The 20,310-nt window shown below is 35.6% G+C and overlaps 1 protein-coding gene across 1 annotated transcript in view; it reads right to left on the bottom strand.

Moving 5' to 3' along the window:
- Positions 1–17,563, bottom strand: part of LOC123557006 (delta-like protein D) — a 29,890-nt gene extending 12,327 nt beyond the window's left edge. The window contains exons 1-13 of the mRNA XM_045348173.2: positions 17,390–17,563; positions 14,627–14,689; positions 11,899–12,093; positions 10,859–11,062; positions 9,563–9,703; positions 8,777–8,920; positions 5,939–6,073; positions 5,098–5,268; positions 4,535–4,693; positions 3,875–4,012; positions 3,141–3,269; positions 721–858; positions 116–239 (exon numbers count right to left, since the gene is read on the bottom strand). Coding sequence (XP_045204108.2) covers positions 116–239; positions 721–858; positions 3,141–3,269; positions 3,875–4,012; positions 4,535–4,693; positions 5,098–5,268; positions 5,939–6,073; positions 8,777–8,920; positions 9,563–9,703; positions 10,859–11,062; positions 11,899–12,093; positions 14,627–14,689; positions 17,390–17,441 — 1,793 coding nt within the window. The 5' untranslated portion in view covers positions 17,442–17,563. The remainder of the gene's footprint in view (positions 1–115; positions 240–720; positions 859–3,140; positions 3,270–3,874; positions 4,013–4,534; positions 4,694–5,097; positions 5,269–5,938; positions 6,074–8,776; positions 8,921–9,562; positions 9,704–10,858; positions 11,063–11,898; positions 12,094–14,626; positions 14,690–17,389) is intronic.
- Between the last annotated feature and the right edge of the window lie 2,747 nt (positions 17,564–20,310).

Here is a 20,310-nt window from a genome sequence, read left to right as displayed (position 1 = left end):
TATTAACACAGACGTTCCGGCGAGAGATTCTACAAATGTTATAACACGAACCCCTAAAGACATATCCTAAAATTTGTATTGTGCTTTTGTATACATCTTCAGTAGAGGTACTCACTCCTGTTTGTATCTCCAAACGACCCACACAATAAATGCAATAATAAGCCCTAGTGCTATAGCCCCTCCAATGGCTCCCCCTATCACGTCACCATACGATCTTTCGTACACTTCTATAATTTTCTCTGAAAACAGAATTAATATAAGTATTAGAGATAGTACACTAACTACTAGTATTAGTTTCCATACTCAGATGATTCAAATAACAAAGACATTAATAAATCTCAGTGCTTAAGTCCCTAAAACACCCTCACCTAACCCCTACCGCAGCCACGCCCACTACAACGGTTCCCAACGACATCATACGATTTTTTATGAATTTCAATTCAGTAAATGACTTTAAAACAATCAACGAAGCAGCAAAGGCAATAATGAATATACAATAACCCCATCATTTTACCGTAGTACCTTTCTTGCACCTGTAGCCATATGTTCCAAGACTAATTAAATTCTATACTGAATGTATTTCAAAACATTTCATACAACTAAGGGGAAGAAAATCCTCGCTGCCCATCCCACAGGCAGTATCAAAAAAATTATTTTTCATTTAATGAATTTTCCTCAGTCCTTGGACAATCACAGAAATACAAGCCAAATTGAACTTACTAGCATCGCATTTGAGCCCTGTCCATTCGGGGTCACACCCTTCCAGACAATGACCGTCACCTTGATAACAGGTAGTTCCCGACTTACAATTCCCACAGACAAACGCACAGTTTCTACCATAGTGGTTAGGCGGACAAACTGAAATTACAAATTCATGTTATATAGTTAGCTAAACTGTTTCCTGAAAAAATGAAATTTTTTGTTAACTGTTTCAGACGTTACATAAAATTGTTCCCTGGTTTGGTTTTGGTGCTGTATGTATACATCGTTTTCTGAATACTCTGCATCAGACAAGAAACAAATAAAACCATTATTTCTTATAACATATATCAAACAATTCTTAGTCAGCGTTTTATTGCTGTCCTGCTGAATTCCTAATTATGTCCCTGATTTGGTTATGTCCTGCTAAATTCCTAATTAAGTCCTTGATTTGGTTATGTCCAGCTGAATTCCTAATTATGTCCTTGATTTGGTTGTGTCCTGCTGAATTCCTAATTAAGTCCTCGATTTGGTTATGTCCAGCTGAATTCCTAATTATGTCCTTGATTTAGTTATGTCCTGCTGAATTCCTAATTATTTGTTGATTTGGTTATGTCCTGCTGAATTCCTAATTAAGTCCTTGATTTGGTTATGTCCTGCTGAATTCCTAATTAAGTCCTTGATTTGGTTATGTCCTGCTGAATTCCTAATTATGTCCTTGATTTGGCTATGTCCTGCTGAATTCCTAATTATGTCCTTGATTTGGTTATGTCCTGCTGAATTCCTAATTAAGTTGTTGATTTGGTTATGTCCTGCTGTGATATTGATCATGTCATTTATCTGAAAATCTTAATTATGTCTTTGACTTGAGCACGTCCTGCTGATATACTCAATTTAGTCCTTTTTTTTGAGTACAATCTACTGATGTAAATAATCATGTATTGATTTTCTTCGTTATGTCCTTGACAATATTCGAACAGGCCAAATTTGCAACGAGCGTACATTATTACAGAACCATGAACCGTCCTAGACATCGAATTCTGTCTGGAATCCCGATCCCCTTACTTATCAAACTATTTTTTTTTATTTGTATAAAGCAGACTGACCACCGTTGACCTCTGAGAACAAGAAAGTATATAATCAATTTGTGACAATGTGCTATGTAACACATTAGCTGACAAGAAAGCAGCAGAGACACTAGGGGTCAGGACACTTCTGATTTCTCAGACCTTGCACATATCTAATATATTAAAATAAGATTCCACTACATATTGTTTCTTAACTGCTCAGTTCATTTTAAAATACTCGACTGCTGGCAGGTGTGGTCATTTTAAAATGCTTCACTTTTGGCAGTTTTGACATCTTAAAATGTTCGACTGTAGGCAGGGGTGATCATTTTAAAATGCTTCACTGTTGGCAGTTTTGACATCTTAAAAGGTTCGACTGTGGGCAGGGGTGGTCATTTTAAAATGTGTGACTGTTGGCAGGGGCGGCCATTTTAATATGCCTGGCAGTCGACAAAGGCGGTCATTTTAAAATGCTTGACCGCTGGCATTGGTGATCATTTTAAAATGCTTGACGATACACAGGGGCGTTTATATTAACATGCTTAATGGTTGGCAGGGGAAATCCCTTTTAAATGTCTGACGGTTGACAGGACCGATCATTTCAAAATGCGTCACGGTTGGCAGTGGTGGTCATTTTAAAATGCTTGACGGTATGCATGGACAGAAATTTTAAAATGCTTGACGGCTGCAAGGGGTGGTCATTTTAAAATGCTTGGCGGTTCGCAAGGAAAATTATTTTAAAATGCTTGACGGTTGGAAGGGTGGACATTTATATATGCTTGGCGATCGAAAGGGTAGGTCATTTAATATACTTGACGGTTGAAAGAGGTAGACAGTTTATTATTCTATATCTATTTTATTTATCCAATCGTGAACGTTTATTTGCAACACGTGACCGTACAATACATTATCGTATTGGACGCACGTGTGTACAAAAAAAACTGTATTTTTTCCGTATTTGGACGGTTCAACAGTTCCATGTTAAACATACGATAAAGCCCGAAACGCGTGTCCCGAATGTAAATCGGGTGAAGTAGGCGCTCTATGTACAGAGTTTGATTATGCGTCTTGAAAATAAAGAAAAGGCAGAAATACAATATTCAGTGAATCATTTTTAATTTAAACTAAAATAAAATAGATATAGAATAAAAAGGTTATTTAACACTGTACTGTACAATACGAGATATATTTGGACTCGTACGTATTGTACAGAAAAATGTTAAATAACCTAACAATATTCTCGACCATTGACAACTGTGGAGAAGAGTGGTATCGACCCATATGTGTATGGAAAATACCTGTCTAAGATATACTCGACACACTGTACAGCCAATTGCATTATAAAACTTTATATTCAAAATAAAATGTTATTACCTTCTAAACATGTGCTTCCTGTCCATCCAGCCTTGCAGATACACGAGCCGTCAGTAAATGAACAGTTAGTTTCACAGTTTACCGGGCAACGACCTTGACATTTGTATCCAAAGAAACCAACCTTACATGCTGTAAAAACAAACAGAAGCATGTTTATCACAACGATCTGGCCTGCAATATGCATACTTAAGTATTTTTTATACAGGAAAAAGTTATTGATTTCTTGGTCATGAACTGTTTGATTATGAAAATTATAAGTCACTAAAATATTTCCAAGTCATTTATGTTTTTACTATCTCACAGAATTTCCCTTTTCATATTCACATGTTGGCGAGTTATTTTTAGTTTTCTTTTATATTAAGGTTGAAGTCAACCGTAAAATTTAAAATTTAATTTTTCTGTTTTCATTCATGCTGGTTAAAATTAGATTGAAAATATATGCTTCATCTGAAAAGGTTTTAAGTGCCTTTTTTTTGTTTTTGTTTTTCATTTTAATCTCTTTTGCATTTTTATTTCTTGACATCTTTTCCATTTGAACAAGGAAGTATGGCCGCCTATGAAAAAACCTAATTGCACGAGTTCTTCATTATGAAAGATAATTAACAAACAATTACTGGTTTACATCACTGACGCCAAGACGGGACTCGAACATTGACCATACTTTTTCACAAAATAAGTCGCATGTGTGGTTGAAAATAACAGAACTAAAGATATTAAGGAAAACAAATACTCACTTTCTTGGCATTTGTTTCCTAGGTAACCGTCCTCACACTCCCCGGGACACTCGCCATGGACTGGGTCACAACTGACTCCATCTTTGCATTTCCCGCATTGCTTTTCACAACTTATACCATATGTATCTGGACTGCACGCTGAAATATCAAAAAAAGACAGATACAAAGTTGTATTTAAAGCTTGCACGAGCATTTCGTGTCACAAATCTCTCAAATACTACAGAATATGTTTAACTGTTAACGGACATAAAACAAATAACTATGGCAATGTACCTTCTTGGCTTGTACTGGAATTTTGAGGTTAAACTAACACAGTTTGGATCATACAGTAAGCAATTTTCTGGCTCTAAAGGTTAGTAAAGGACGTCAGGTACCACTCTAGGCATTTGCCGGCTCAGACGTGGCACTCGGATAAACCCAACATCCTAAAAACCAGCTGGATGGCTTCCTTACATGTTTTCTGGTGAAATACGCATTCACTACTGTGATGACGCGACCGTCGGGAATCAAATTTAGCCTCAGTTAAGTTATTGTAGCTACAGCTCTATAAATGCGTGCCAATAATAAGGTCTATAGTTTCAAGTAAAGTTTCTGTGCTTGTCAGGTTCTATTCTGTTCTGTTCCTGTCCTACCCTGTCCTGTGTCATGAAAATTACATACCATCTGTGCAGAACAATCCTTGCCAGCCAGGCATACATCCTGTCAGACAACTACCGTCAGATTTTACGCAGGGAACTGATATCAGGACGCTGTTGTTTAGTCTTGCACAGTTACCACACGTATTTTCACAGTTAAATCCCCATTTGTACTCGTCACATTCTGAAACCATAGAAAGTCATTATGTAAACTTAAAGAAAATTACAAAAATGCTCCTTTCACATGTCTAAAATCTATTAGAAACAAAACAGACACGATACATTTTCCTACCTCCTTTAACCTATGACCTATGTTAGAATGAAAAATACTCACAAGCTCATTTGATATGCAGTAAACTATAACTTTCTGCAGACATTTTGCGACAAACACAGGGACTTGCAAACAAAAAGCGTTCTTTTGCAGACGACAACTTTTCCCGCCAAAATTTGGAGTATACAGTAATATGTCACATACAGAGATTAAGAAGCTAAGCTAAAGCTTTTATGAAAATATCTAAATCGACAAGACTGTGATACACAACAAAAACAAACATTTTACAAAAACAAAGGGCATTCAAACAAGCTGACCTGTCCTACACTGTGTTTGGCTGTTCAGATAAGAATCCTCAATATATCCTGGTGCACACTTAAAAGGACATTCTCCTGTTGTTGCATTACATGGTCCCGGTTCGGTAGAGTTAGCGTAACATTTGCCACATTCATAAAAGCATTCATCGCCATACCATCCGTCATTGCATGCTGAAATTACCAATTTTACAGAGTAATATCACATACTGAAGTATTTAAATTTCTAAGTAAAGCATAACGCCACACGCTGAAATTTACCAAATGAAACAGATATAATACTCGAGTTTTTCTTTCTGTACCATGTGTTTAAGCAATATAAAGGAAAACAAAATCGGAAAGTAGAGTTATGGCCTTTTTGTAACGATATTATGAAGGTAAGAGGAAAGAGAAGTGTAAAAACGGGACACAATTCATTATACAGATGCCTGAGTTATGGAACTTGTTATATATGATATTTGTGATATTAAAACAACCGAAAATCCATTGAACAATTCCAAACTAATAAAAGTTTTTAATTTGAAATTATAAGTAAAAGGTAACATAACTGTTGAAATACTGGTGCTAGAGTTAAGAGTCTTGACCATAAAGGTGATAATGTGAAAAAGCTATTTTAGGCTTGAAACAAATCTATTCAATTAATTCAAAGTTGTACGTGAAATAAAATAAAAACTCCATCGAAAGTTAACCAAAAAGCCCAACTCTTGTTTCGGGAAAAGAAGTGTCACTGGCTCTCCATATACTTTGTAGAATCAAGTTGAAATATTACGTCGCGGCATTGTAACTACCTCGCTCATTGCTAAATTATCCGTAGATTGAGTACACATGTATTATTATTTCTTACTTTGATTGCATATACTGCCTTGGTAACCGGGAGCGCATCTGTTGCTACAAGTCCCATTAAACTTGTTACATGGCTGGTTAAATTTACAATGTCCACAGTCCAGGCATCCAAGGCCAAATTTGCCACTTTCACATTCTGGAATATAAACGATATAATATAAAAAGTGGCTATTCTTCTAACTATGTATTATTAATCTGATTCGTGTACAAATGTATACTACACTACCAATGAAATGATGACTGAAGACCGTATATTCTTAAAGGGCAATTATGTTTATTTCATATGAAAGCCATCCTCGTGCTTTTCATGAAGCTGAAAGAATTTTTCAAATCGGACCACTATTGAAAAAGATTTGGCAGTTTGAAATTAAAGAAAATGGCTGACCATGGAGGCAGCCATTTTAGTGTGTTTATGATGTCATTTACACATTGCTGAGTTCTTTATTTAAGAAATAACATATATAATATATATATATATATATATATATATAATATGTAAAAAATGGTTATTTATCTCATTATAGCTGGAAAAAGTAGAGAATCACTTTACAGAAATAAGTAGATACAGTTCAAATATGTATCTAGAAATTTAATAAATCCGCCATTTTGTTTTTCGATGCCATGGAAACAAAATAGCCGCCATTTTGATCGACTATATAAATGCTTATAACTTTCTCATTTTTAAGCCGATTTTGAAAATACTTTCTCTTCTTTAAATGATTTTCGAAATCATAGTAGATGGAATTAACATAAGAAAAGCATTGCATTTCCCTTTAATTTCATGATATACTTTTAGTTTAAGGAGCCAAGACAACAAGAGCACTGCCATGCGGGTGCAGACGCACATCTGATTTTTTTGTCTCTGTATAATAAAAATATAGAAATATTATCCTACCCATGGTTGTCTGAGTCCAAAAAGGGCCATAATTCTTGCAAAAAGCAGGATGGAGTTATGTTTCATTTTTGCACAGAGTTAGCTTATGAACAAGTGCTGCAAGTTTCAAAGCAATAGCTTTGATAGTTTAGGAGAAAAGTTTACCTAAACATAAAATTTAACCAATAAATCTGATATGCTCTAAGTCCAAAAGGGGCCATAATTCTTGCAAAAAGCAGGACGGAGTTATGTTTCTTGCTGTACAGGGTCAGCTTATGATGATGAACAAGTATTGCAAGTTTAAAAGCAATAGCTTTGATAGTTAAGGAGAAAAGCTGACCTAAACAAAAAACTTAACCAAGAAATCTGATTTTCTAAGTCCAAAAGGGGCCATAATTCTTGCAAAAAGCAGGATGGAGTTATGTTTCTTGCTGTACAGGGTCAACTTATGATGGTGAACAAGTGTTACAAGTTTTAAAGCAATAGCTTTGACAGTTTAGGAGATTTCCTGACCTAAACACAAAACTTAACCAAGAAATCTGATTTTCTAAGTCTAAAAGGGGCCATAATTCTTGCAAAAAGCAGGATGGAGTTATGTTTCTTACTGTACAGGGTCAGCTGTTGATGGTTAACAGGTGTTGCAAGTTTCAAAGCAATACTTTTTGATAGTTTAAGAGAAAAGCTGACCTGACGCAAACGCAAACGCCGACGCCGACGCCGATCAAGTGATGACAATAACTCATCATTTTTCTTTTCCAAAAAATCAGATGAGCTAATCAATTAGTTAAACAAATTGTGTGTTCGTTAAATAGATGAGCTTTTGTTTCTTTCAGTGCGACCAAAATATCTTTCACCAAGTAAACACTAAATGCAATATTTAAACAATAACATTTTTCAAGTGATATCAACCTCATTTTACCCAGTTTTTGTACTCAGACAAAGTATATTTTACTCAATGAAAAACGTATCTGATATTTTTCACTGTGATGTTTCAATTATTCATCAAAACAAGAGGGTCATGAAGGTCCTGTATCGCTCACCTGAACTATTGACTTAAAGATCATCAAGACTAACATTCTGACCAAGTTTCATTAACTTATTAAGATATGGTCATATTATAAATGTGGCCTCTAGAGTGTTCACTAGTTTTTCCTTTAATTTGACCTAGTGACCTAGTTTTTGACCCCACATGACCAAGATTGAAAGTTAACCTCAAGATCATTAACATTAACATTTTACCCAAGTTTCATAAAGATATGGTCATAAATGTGGTCTCTAGAGTGTTCACTAGCTTTTCCTTTGATTTGACCTGGTTACCTAGTTTCTGACCCCACATGACCCAGATATCAACTTGGCCTAAAGATCATCAAGATACTTGACCCAAGCTTCATAGGTTTACATTTATTAAATGTGACCTCTAGATTGTTAACAACTTACCTTTGATTTACCTGGTGGCCTAGTTTTAATCTAACATGACCCAGATTCAAATGTGACCATAAGATCATCAAGATTAACATTCTGAACAAGTTTCATGAAGACACAGTCATAAATGTTGCCTCTAGTGTGCTTTTCCTTTGATTTGACCTGGTGACCTAGTTTTTGATTCTAAATGACCCAATATCAAACTCGTCCAAGATTTTATTAAGGGTAACATTCGGACCAAGTTTCATTAAGATTGGGCCAAAATTGTGACCTCTAGAGTGTTAACAGTCAAATAGTTGATGACGGACAGACGACGGACGACAACGGACACAGGGCGATCACAAAAGCTCATCTTGAGCACTACATGCTCAGGTGAGCTGAAAATTCAATAAATATAAATCTGTTGTTTATTCTCAACCGAAAAACTGTGCGGGAGTGGCTTTAACTGACTATAAATACATTGTGCGTTATAAATTGTCCGGTCTTTGGTATTTTGACAAATTTTGTGGTGCTTTTTTAGCCTTGAGCAGTATATTAACTTGCCTGTTTGACAAAGTGGACTCTGGTAACCGGCAGCACACTCGCCAAGGTTAGGACAATCGCCATCAAATCGATTACACGTCAAATTGTACCTACAGTGTCCGCATGTCCTTGAGCACTGATCACCATATTTACCGTGCGGGCAAACTACAACAGCAAAAAGGGAACATTTACAAAATTAACATTACGGAAAATTGGAATCACAGAAATGGAGAGTATTTACTTTAATTATAGTGTTCAAATGAAATATCAAAGACTGTACCTGATAACAGCGGTGGCTAACTGATGGTATATATTATAGTCTGTTTATAATCTAATATGACAGGTGCAACCATACGGCCATTGTCGAATCAATGTATTCAATCAAGTTTACAGCCCATATCGCACACTATAGCATCATTTATTTCATGACTATATCAAGTCTGACCTATTTCTGTAGTTCCTGTGGGTGTATACATCATTTTACCAACATGTACATTATTTAATTATTAATTGACATGGTCACGTTCTCTTATTCCCAAAGTTTGTCGCATTGGCCTTCGGCAAGACAAACTTTAACCGTATTTCAGGGCCTTTGTCAAATAATCATTTTACTCTATTACACTTAAAAAACCGTACCATCCTGCTGTTGTGGCCCATACATCATTGGTCAAAAGACTACAAGACGGAGGTTTTGAGAATAGTCTAAACTCTCAATATTTAATATGAAACTGTGTTTATTAACCAGTCTAACTTGCCATTGGTCAATTCCAAAGTGGTGCTCATAAACAACCATTTAGATGCACTTACTTGTATCACAGGTGAGATTATACCAGCCCGTATCGCAACCAGTTCGACAGTGCCCTGTTGTTTTATCACACACAGGGTCAGAGGGATTACAGTTCCCACAGTCTTTGTCACAGTAGTCACCATACGTATAATCAGCACAGGCTGAAACAGCAAAATAAATAAACCATTGTACTCAGTCTGCTTTGATTTTGGAAAGCTTTGTAGATTTGTTCAATATATCTGAAAATTAGGTGAACACGATATTTGGTAACTTAAAGATAGTAAATGTGTGTTTTGGACATAGTTAACCCCTAGAAGTAGCCGTTATCCGTAAATAGACTGTCCCAAAGAAAAGTGTACAATTAATCAGTGAAGAATGCATTCACAAAATATTCATGTTAAACATAAAGACAGGCGCCAACATGAATGCCTAAATCCATTTTAATTTTACATGAAAAGAAGTCACATGCACTATTAAAAACTAAAGTATGTATACTTTTAAAAAACAGTATCTGAGCCGCGTCATGAGAAAACCAACATAGTGAGTTTGAAGCAACCAGCATGGATCCAGACCAGCCTGCGCGCAGTCTGGTCAGGATCCATGTTGTTCGCTTTCAAAGCCTATTGGAATTAGAGAAACTGATAGAGAAACTGGATGCGCAGGCTGGTCTGGATCCATGCTGGTCGCAAAGTCACTATGTCGGTTTTCTTATGGCGCGGCTCATTTGTTTTATAATCAAACATCAACATTATCACATTCCTTGGTAACAACTAGAATCAATATGCCTGGTATATAATACCGGTATGAATAAAACATATCGTATTCAAAGTTCAAAACAGAATGGCAACAAAACAGTAAAATAATAATAGTTGTAAACCAGGATTGAAAACATTTTGGAAAACAAAAGCGAAGTGAAAAATGTTTCAGTCATATGTCTTGGAGAAGAGATATATATGCATGTTATAGATTAACTTGGATTTGGTGTGAAGGGAGTAAGATTTAAATGTATTCATTTCAATTCGATATGAAAATGTTACCAAAAATTCCAGACTTTGATTAAAGGAAATAAATTAAAAGAATAGCTCTGGAATGAAACGTATATGGACTTTGTTCTGTCTTATTAAGTATAAGCTGTTCAGTAGTAATAGATTCCAGCAGAGGGCGCTGTACAGTTTCATTCTATTGACAACAAGGTCAGACCACTACTCTAAAATTTTGGAACATTGTTCTAAAAAAATAGGAAAATTATACAAATAGTAAATACACGCTTATCAGCCTTCACTCTCCCCTTCACATCCGCACAACCCAACACTTACCGCCATACACTCCTACATCACATAACACCAGACTGAGCCGCTGGTGGTATGCAGTGAATCTAACCGTTCTACCCTGTATTTGGGAGTTACACTGAACCCTTAGCGGGCTACTGAACCTCCCTACGTTTCTGCTGTCTGCGTGGCACATGCTCCACAGCTCCTCCCCATCTTTCTGAACTTCAACCGTATAGGAAACCAACAAATCTGAAACAAAACGATATAGTAAGTAACGCCTTTCCGAAACAATGAAGACCGTATTTCAATGCTGACTGCATATTTAATAAAGATCATTGAAAAAGAAAACACATTAAGCCGAAAAAAAAGCTAAGATTTCTCTGAATTTGATGTTGAAAAACATGTCTAATTAACTGTACTGTCTGTACTTTCTAGTTTGACAGATCAAGGTTATTCAAAGCCACAGGGGGGGGTTGTTATTAATGTCGTCAAAACTGTGACAAACTTATTTTGCGTTCTCATATCGTATACTTTCTTATTCGCTTTTAATTGCATATTTCGCTCGTATAGCTTACCTACTGTATAAAACCAATTCTCGAGAGAAAAAATGTCATGTGATCACTGATTATGCTACCGTTGCAGAAGCTTTCAATTGCATTGTACAGTCCATAAAACAAACAAACGTGTTTGGAAACATGGACGGATCCAAACAGAAGGGGCAGAAGCATTTTATAGAAACATTTTGATGGCAAAATACAATACATATCGTTGTCCTGACCAGCCTATAAACCGGGCCAGTCTATCTTATAAGTACAACAGCACGGTTGACCCATTTAAACGAGATGTTTGTAAGGCGATATAAATAAAAACAAAAAATACGCATAATGCACATTTTACTTTGAATAATAAGAAGTGTGCGTGTGTAAAGCGGGTAAAATATAATAATGCGTATATTTACAAACAGAGCTTTAAACGACTGCGACTGCACCTTTCATCAACGACTAAAGGCATCATTCAGGTGTCGCAAATGTGTCTTGAACCAGTCCTTTTAAGATAAGAAAAATACCATAATTCCATTTACTTACTTAGAGTCTCATCTCCAATATAAATGTCCATTCCATCAATAAGCATGTCCCTTGTCAGATCGACAGACCACCATGGATTTTCTACGGGTGGATCCATAAGAGTACAAGATGTGCCGTTGTTATCTACGGCGAAGCCGGCAGAGTGTGACATCCAGTTTTCCTTCTGATTGGCTTGTTTGGTGTAGGCGTAATTAACTGTAGAATAGATTAAGAAATTAGTGTAACCATGGGCTGCCGGTTCGATCCCGCGTTTTCACCCAAAAATAAATTACGAACAGGTTCTCAGGAAAATACTTTCATTTAATGAATTTGAACCCTATATCGGTGCTTTATACATTGCACGTTGAAGAACCAGTATCTTAAAGTGTACTTTAAACAACTTAACCTTTACCCAGCTAAATTTCTAAAATTCAGTTTGGGAAGTACCACTGAAAAATGCTGACTGAATAGCGAACAGTGCAGGCCATGATCAGCCCTGGTCGCAAAGGCAGAATAACTTGCCAACAGCAGGCTAAAAGTTCAACTAATTGAAATTCTCCTGGAGAAGTCGTCAATTACTAAGGACGACTATAATGCACTTTGATGCACACATTTCTTCAAGAATGGTCGGAACGCGCTCATGTCCGATCGGGCCAGGAACTGTTTTTTTGTTGTTGTTTTTTTTTTTTTTTTTGTTTTTTTTTTGTTGTTTTTTGCTAGCACTGTCTCGCCTAGGGATGTCGGTAACATGAAGAGATGATTTCGGACGATCATCCTTGGTAAGGAGTATCTGAGAAAAGTGCCAAATGATGTATGTGTTATCTGCCGTTATCGAAAACGAAAGTTGGTTGTCTTTTCACAAATATACAGTGTATTTGCATATCGTCGTATATTACAATACGTAAATACATATATATTGTCATAAACCCTTTACATTGAAATAATAGTCGTCTGGAAATCACCGAAATTTTGCTCCTAAATCCGTTACATCGTCTATACCAATGCTACGACATAACTGCATGTAATGTATAACATTATGCTAATTCTAAAACAAAGGGGAATATGACAGTTTTATCCCATTGTTAGTAGTTTTAGAACGTTTGACAATTTGAAGTGAAATGCATGTCTAGAAATTCATCATGTATTCAAAACCAAATCAAAAATACGAAAGAAACATTGAATGCAAATTATTTTCTCATATTAATCGCAAGATTATTTTCAGGCCTATAGGAATTAGAAGGTATTCACAAACCTGTAACATTTCGTCATGAAATACGTCAATCTCCAACACACTGTTACTTCCCCTTATCGGTACAGTACAACCTCCGCGCATGAATAATTGTCTGGGGGAAGTTACACTGTGTTGGAGTTCGACAATATTCCTGCGCGGAGGTTGGAAATAAGTATCACGCCAGAAATCATCTCTACGTGTAACCTTCATCCCTGGGTGTGGTTCGTATACAGACACTAAATAAGTAAATATTTGGTTGTTTCCTTGTGTAAGACATTTTCTTTTAAATTCAATTGTGAAATATTGTTTGCTTTTTTGTTTATTATTTTCTTTTTTTACGACGTTAACCGTTTTATAATGTGTATCAACAGAAATGATGTTAAAGATTCGAAAGTTACATGATATAAACGATTTGAATTGAACGAACTCTTGGGATTATGATTTCGCACTCTGTAAATATTTAAACAAGACATGCATTCATGCAGACGAAATTATCGGTTAAACCGATGAATGCTCCCCGAAATATGATTTATTTATATTGCATATTTGAACAAAAAGTGAAATTCACTGGGCACAAACATAGTTTTAGTAGTGAAGCTTTCAAAGAAGTTCCTTCGGACACCAGCATGTAGATTTTTTTTAGAAAAATCGTACAAACGATATGCATTTTTTTTTTTTTTTTTTTTAGTTTTTAAGTTTAAACTGCTAAATACAACCATGTATACTATTTCAAGGCCTCAGTTCTTACAATTTGTTCGTTTTTTTATCTCCCTACGTCTAAATCGACTATTACCTGATACAGTTATTCAACACTTAACAGGTTGAAAATCATTTTAAATATATTATTAATACTACCTTAGACTAACAGCATTGTCAGTGAAAAGCATGCAAAGTGCATTTCCTTGTACTAGTAAAATTTTGCCGATATCAAATGTCAGATCTATGCTTGCCAGTCTTCATGTAGTGTAGACATAGGTCATATACGAACATTTCAATTTGCGTCCAGTTCACCGTATGTTTCTATTTGTTACATATAAAGACATCCCTTGAGGATCTGATGACCCTGTTCATAGGTATTTGCATTCAACATAGAGAAACGAAAAAAAATGTCGTTAGGAATCGACCCCTTGAGGTCATGCTGTAAGGTTTGTCCCCATCATGTCTGACTGATGCGTAAAAAAATGTAAATTCTTGTGAATATCCTAAAGAAGGTCATATCTTGTTTGTGTTGTTTTACCAGTTTTATCAACCGAAATATCGCAAAATACTGTAGAATCAGACTTTTTGCGATATATTCCCTCTGAATTTTCAGTGAATTATAGAAAATGAGTACTTGCGAGAAATTCCCTCTGAATTTTCATTGAATTAGAAAACAAATATTCACGAATGTGTTGATATATCATATAGTTATAATTATTCACATACATTATGTCACATATCGCAAATCAACTCCGGTTTTAACATGGCGAACTTTAAACCTCGCGAAAATATCTAATTTCACAGTAATATTAAACTTACATTTGTTGCAGCTCAGACCAGTCTTTCCCGCCGGACAAAAGGCGTCTACGTGTTGATAAAACACTGAAAATAAATAAAAAGCCAATTTTGCTTTAAAATATTTACAAATATGGAAGAAATACTAAAGAACAATTACGACATCGTTCTTTTAATTTCCGGGTCTACGTCACACTCATTATTAAGGTATGAATACAGTTCAGATAATATACGTCGTTTCTAATTATAACCATCGGCTAGCGTGCCGGACGGACGGATTCCTCACATGGGACCTCAAATGAAGAAGATCCTCCATAAATGAAGCCAACCAAAATATTAATAACTCATTTAAATCTTTTTAGGGGCCTCTGTGGTCGAGTGGTTAAAGTCACGGACTTTGAATCACTTAAATTGCCCTCACAGACGTATATCCAAGGCTCGCTATGGGTGCAAAGTTCTTTCGTGAGAGGAAACCATTCAAATGGCTTACGGAAAATGTGTGGTTCTAACAAGGTACTCGCCCTTGATGAAATAATGCCAGAGTGGACATCTGGGGGTCTCTTTCGACCTTCGAAAGCTATATAGTCACCATTTGACCTGCAACTGTGTCGGTGTGACGTCAACCATCCGCACTGCACCCCTCCCAACTAAAGGTATCATTTTTCATGATAAAGTTAAACATATTCACCGCTTATTATTATATAAGCCGCGCCATGAGAAAACCAACATAGTGCGTTTGTGACCAGATCCGCGCAGTCTGGTCAGGATCTATGTTGTTCGCTAACGTTTCCTCTAATTACAATAGGCTTATGCGCAGGCTGGTCTGGATCCCTCCTGGTCTACGTAAGCTGTAAGAGGTTAATTACAATAGGCGGATGCGCAGGCTGGTCTAGATCCATCCTGCTCGCAAACGCACTATGCTGGTTTTCTCATGGCGCAGCTCATATGTAGTATATTACTAAATTCATTATCATTAACTTTGTTACATTCATGCAGTTCATTACATTTCAGGGTACGAATAATAGTAGTGGGGAGGCCCTGAGGCAGCTTTGATTTGGTTTCCTTAGATACGGACTTACATGGTATAAATAAAGCGTGCATTATTTGCGGCCTCTTTATATCCAGGTGTATGTATAATGCATCCTATTGCCATTTCAATAATGTTTTGTCTAGTCGGCTTGTAAGTTTGGCATTTTCGTCAAAATGACTGTACAGAGTATGTGTTTTAGTGTATCCATGCGACCGTCCGACTTTCTCATTAACTTTGGCAAAAATGTTTACCCCAGCGGTGGAGTATTTCAGGCAAACTCTAGGTCACAATCTCAAAGGTCATGCAACAACTGATCGTCAAATTTCATGTTAGATATTGCCCGGGTCAAAACTTTGATGTGCATAAAGTGTTTTTAATTGGCAGATATATGCCAGATTTTCGCGGGCAAAATGTCAGGCCCCTACTTCAAAGGTCAATGTCACGCTTAGTGGTCAAATTAAATTTTATAACTTTTGGATATTCAATTTTATTTCGCAAAAATGTTTGTATTTGTCCGGGCTGTAACTTTGAGATGCACGAAGCCAACTGTTTTACTTGGCAGAATTTTTGCCTGAATGAGACAGACTGACGTCCTCAAATCCATATTTGAAATGTCAATGTCATTATAGGGATCAAAGGCCATTTTAAAGCTTGTCCAGAGTGTGACATTCATTAAGCACTTTTTTCTTATTTGGCAGAAATATTTACCTCACTGAGACAGAGTAACAAGTGCGAATCAAAGGCTTCTATATCAAAGGTCAAAGTCACACTGAGAGGGAAGAGTGAGGGGGCATAAAAGCTTTACTCAAACACTACGTCGACGTACATTGCAAAATCAATTTCTTTTATTTGACGAAAATGCCTCCCTCAATAAATCAGCATTTGCCACAGGACGAAAATCAATATGTCAAAGTTCAAGGTCACACTAAGAGGTCAAATGTCGTGTCAGATCTTGTCGGTGCTAACTTTGACTTGTATGAAGTTTTTTAATAGGCTGAAATGTTCGAGTATTGATGCGGTGTGTCAACAAATAACGGACTTGGCAGTATTCATCGACATTCCAGATTTAACCATACAAAAAAGAAGAAAAATTTATAATTGTAATCTATATGTCTTTTGGCAAACTGTCGATATGTTATCTTTATCCAAATATTTATTATTATCTTATGGCATCATTCACAGTTGAGATAAGCATACTTGGTTAGTCTAAATCCCCTTAAACCACCAGATAATCTAAACACTGGCAATACTTTATTGACTGATGTACTGTTTAAAAAAACGAATGTATACTAAGGGAGTGTTTAAATCCGGTTGATACTGTCACATACGCATTTTGATAAAACTGTAAATGTATTAAAAATTTAAAATGTAGTAGGAGATATACATGTAAATATAGATAAATAATCCATCTAAATCCTCTAAGATCAGATAGGAGACCAATACTGATGGAATGTTGTGATTCTGTTTTGTTCGGTTATTCAATTTATTGTCCTTTAACTGGTTCTCTATATACAGATATACTGTTTACAGTTAAACTATGATACATTAGGGAATAGGGATTGTCATATTAATGTATTAACACTAGTACAGGACTGTATTATGTAGCTTCAAGTATAAGATTTCAACTACATATACAGAAATGTTTGTTTAAACAAGTACATGTATACATAAAAATTCCTTTTTGCCGCCATCACTTGTGTCGGACGACTTGGTTTAAGTACTAACCTTACCGTATATTTGAATAAAATTTCACTTACCTGTGTTATATAAACACACGATCAAACAAATTCGAAAAAAATATTTATCCATTCTATTCCGCTACCGGCTACATTCACGGCCGAAATAGTGTACAAATGTGTATATATAATTAGGTTTTAACTTAAAATGGCTGACAATGATAATACTTCTGTTTACACCGCCATGATAATATTCTATAAATAGCCTAGCACACCTGTATTTATGCAGGTAAACAAATGACACACAGCTATAAAGGGAGACAAATCTTTACCGCATGGCTCCTTTGTTTTGATAGGGTTGTTATTTAGGGAATCAAGTTGAAACGCACGACTGCAGGTTGGTAATCAACTACAAAAAAAATAGCCGTGCGCTATACGTGTAGAACAGCCATAACGTAATAATCGTTCCCAAAAGTCACGCTCAATACTAGGAACACGGCCGTTGCGTAAAGAAATTTAGCTATCCACATAGTCATTGCGTAAAAATGCGTAAAACGTTTAGATATAACGTAACGTACAGTACCAAAAAAAAACGTTTTTCATACACTGTGGACTTTCTTATGCACATTTATACAGCAATTTATTACGTTATCTTTACAAAAAGTACTGTAATGGCTTTTCTCAATAACATATAACACTATTAAACTAGAACAAAGTACACAAATTTTGGAATTTTTTTGGAAACATACGAAAAATCTGTATTGCATAATGTTACGCTGTGGATTTCTATAGAAAATTGGAAAACATATTTCAGTTATACAGGAAAGTCACACAGTTGGTATCTTAAATTAGTGTCAATTTTGTAATTAATTAAAATTGTTATGATGAATTGATTTCATTATGTAATTATATGTACATCTTACCAATTTCTTAACCCTTTATCGTAATATCATAATAAAATAGATATTCAAGAAATGTTTTTGAAGTTATTTTATTCAAACTCGTACTGTAATGAATATAAGTACATGTCAAAGTGAGAACAACGGGTATACAGAAAATAAGAAATGGTGGCCTTTCTAAACTAAATGGACATGGCTTTCAGGAAGGCTATTTTTCATACCGTTTAATTACGTTATGGATGTGTTATGTGTATAGCAGATCGATTTTTCCATACGTTTCATTACGAAGGGATCACCGGGTCCAACGTATACGTCGCATTTACGGTTGGTACGCTGCATACATGGTATATTGTACGCTCCATTACCGGCATTTCCTGTTGATTTTGTCAACATCCCGTATAGTGAGGTAAGAAAAACTACTTATTTTCATCGAAGTTCAACGTGTTCAAAGAAGCGATATATTCAGTACGAGCTGCAGATCATTCAAGCTTCCCATGGTAATGTGATTTTGGTCAGTAATTCTCTAGTTTCTTCAAACATTCGAGTAAAATGACGTGTGAAGTCGGTTTCGAACTCGGACGTTCACTTTCAGGTTCATTTTCTGTCTCTTAAAATCAGTCTGTTGATTTTTCATCGGTTTAACGCGAGAATAGTATAACAAGTTACAAATAAAAATATATATCATGGCGTAAATTGATGTTTTAGGGGAGCTTTATGCCGAAATTAGCGATGTACGCCCCATAAAACGGCGCGTCTACAGAAGTACGCCACATAAAAAGGCCGTTGTATTTATAGCAGCTGATTACGTATGTCTTCACTCGCATCTATTCTTTCATTTTATTTACACTTTTTAACAATTATAAACGGTTTTGGAGTTACATAATGTAATAACAGTAATATTAATTATTCATAAGATAAAATAAACATGCTTGTTTTATATAAACAGTCCGGTATAGAATTGCCAGTTAACATTTTTACTTGGGAATCATGAATATTCCATGTATTTTCTTAAATTAAACTTCGGTGTCTGAACCTAAAACGAATTAAAAACTGAAAATGTATTTCACAAGTAACATAATGCCGTATTTTCAAGTAGAGAGCGGACAAAACGAATACTGCTAGTGTGAACATGGCCTGTAACTTCACAACCTGCCCCGCGTCTGGTGTAGGTTGTGACAGTATGCGGGGTACACTTACCTTACAGTATGTTATAGCATTATAAAAGTACATGGCATTTAACCTTTTCGTATTTTGAGTTCACATAGCTCAAAATGCTGAATTTCATAATATATCTTATGTCGATATATCTACATGTGATAACGAACTGTCAGAACACAAATGTGTCAAAAATTACTTATAGCGGTCAAAATCGGTATACACATTTTCGTTGTCCTTTTGTTTACAATGCTTGTGCTTTCCAAGAAGAGTATTTGAAAAAAAATGGCACGTTTGAAATATTTGCAAATGACGTCTAAGCTCTGCAATAAATATTTTAAGTCACGTGTGGCACAACCAACCCGTGGCACATTCAACAGCGTTCTCCCCTACTTATCTGATTAAACTAATAATCATTGGAAGCCGCAAGGAGGCGCTCTCTAGTAGGTACGCTTAAAAATTTGTCATTTGGAGATGACGTCATCAATTTAGGGTCAGCTGTTGTATTACCTGTTACGTTTAGATTATGAAAATTGTACATTTATAACTCACAATGATTTAATGAAATTTGAAAGTATAAAATCAAATTGATTTTTTTTAAATCATTCAATTTCTTTTTGATGCAGGTATATAATCATAATTATAACATTTAATTGTCAGCAACAATCGTAAAAGAACTTTTCCCCATTTTTGTAGACTTGTCAATGGTCCTCTTCTTAAATACTTCATTTGATTTATTTGATAGTAATTTCCGTGAATTTCGCATATTTTTACATCATGTGAAAAAAAAAGTTGCTATTAATGATTCAAAAACCTTGAATCGACAAGATTTTCGACCCATGTGAAAATTATAATCAAGTTATATTTCACATTCTAAGACGTCTGCTAACTGGATGAAAAATCTTTTTACATAATAGTTATCATAGTTTCTTTTCAATGATGCAGTGG

Source organism: Mercenaria mercenaria, chromosome 5 (assembly GCF_021730395.1).
Source record: "Mercenaria mercenaria strain notata chromosome 5, MADL_Memer_1, whole genome shotgun sequence".
NCBI lineage: Eukaryota > Metazoa > Mollusca > Bivalvia > Venerida > Veneridae > Mercenaria > Mercenaria mercenaria.
Note: the sequence above shows the minus strand (reverse complement) of the source record. Positions and strands in the feature narration are given on the sequence as shown.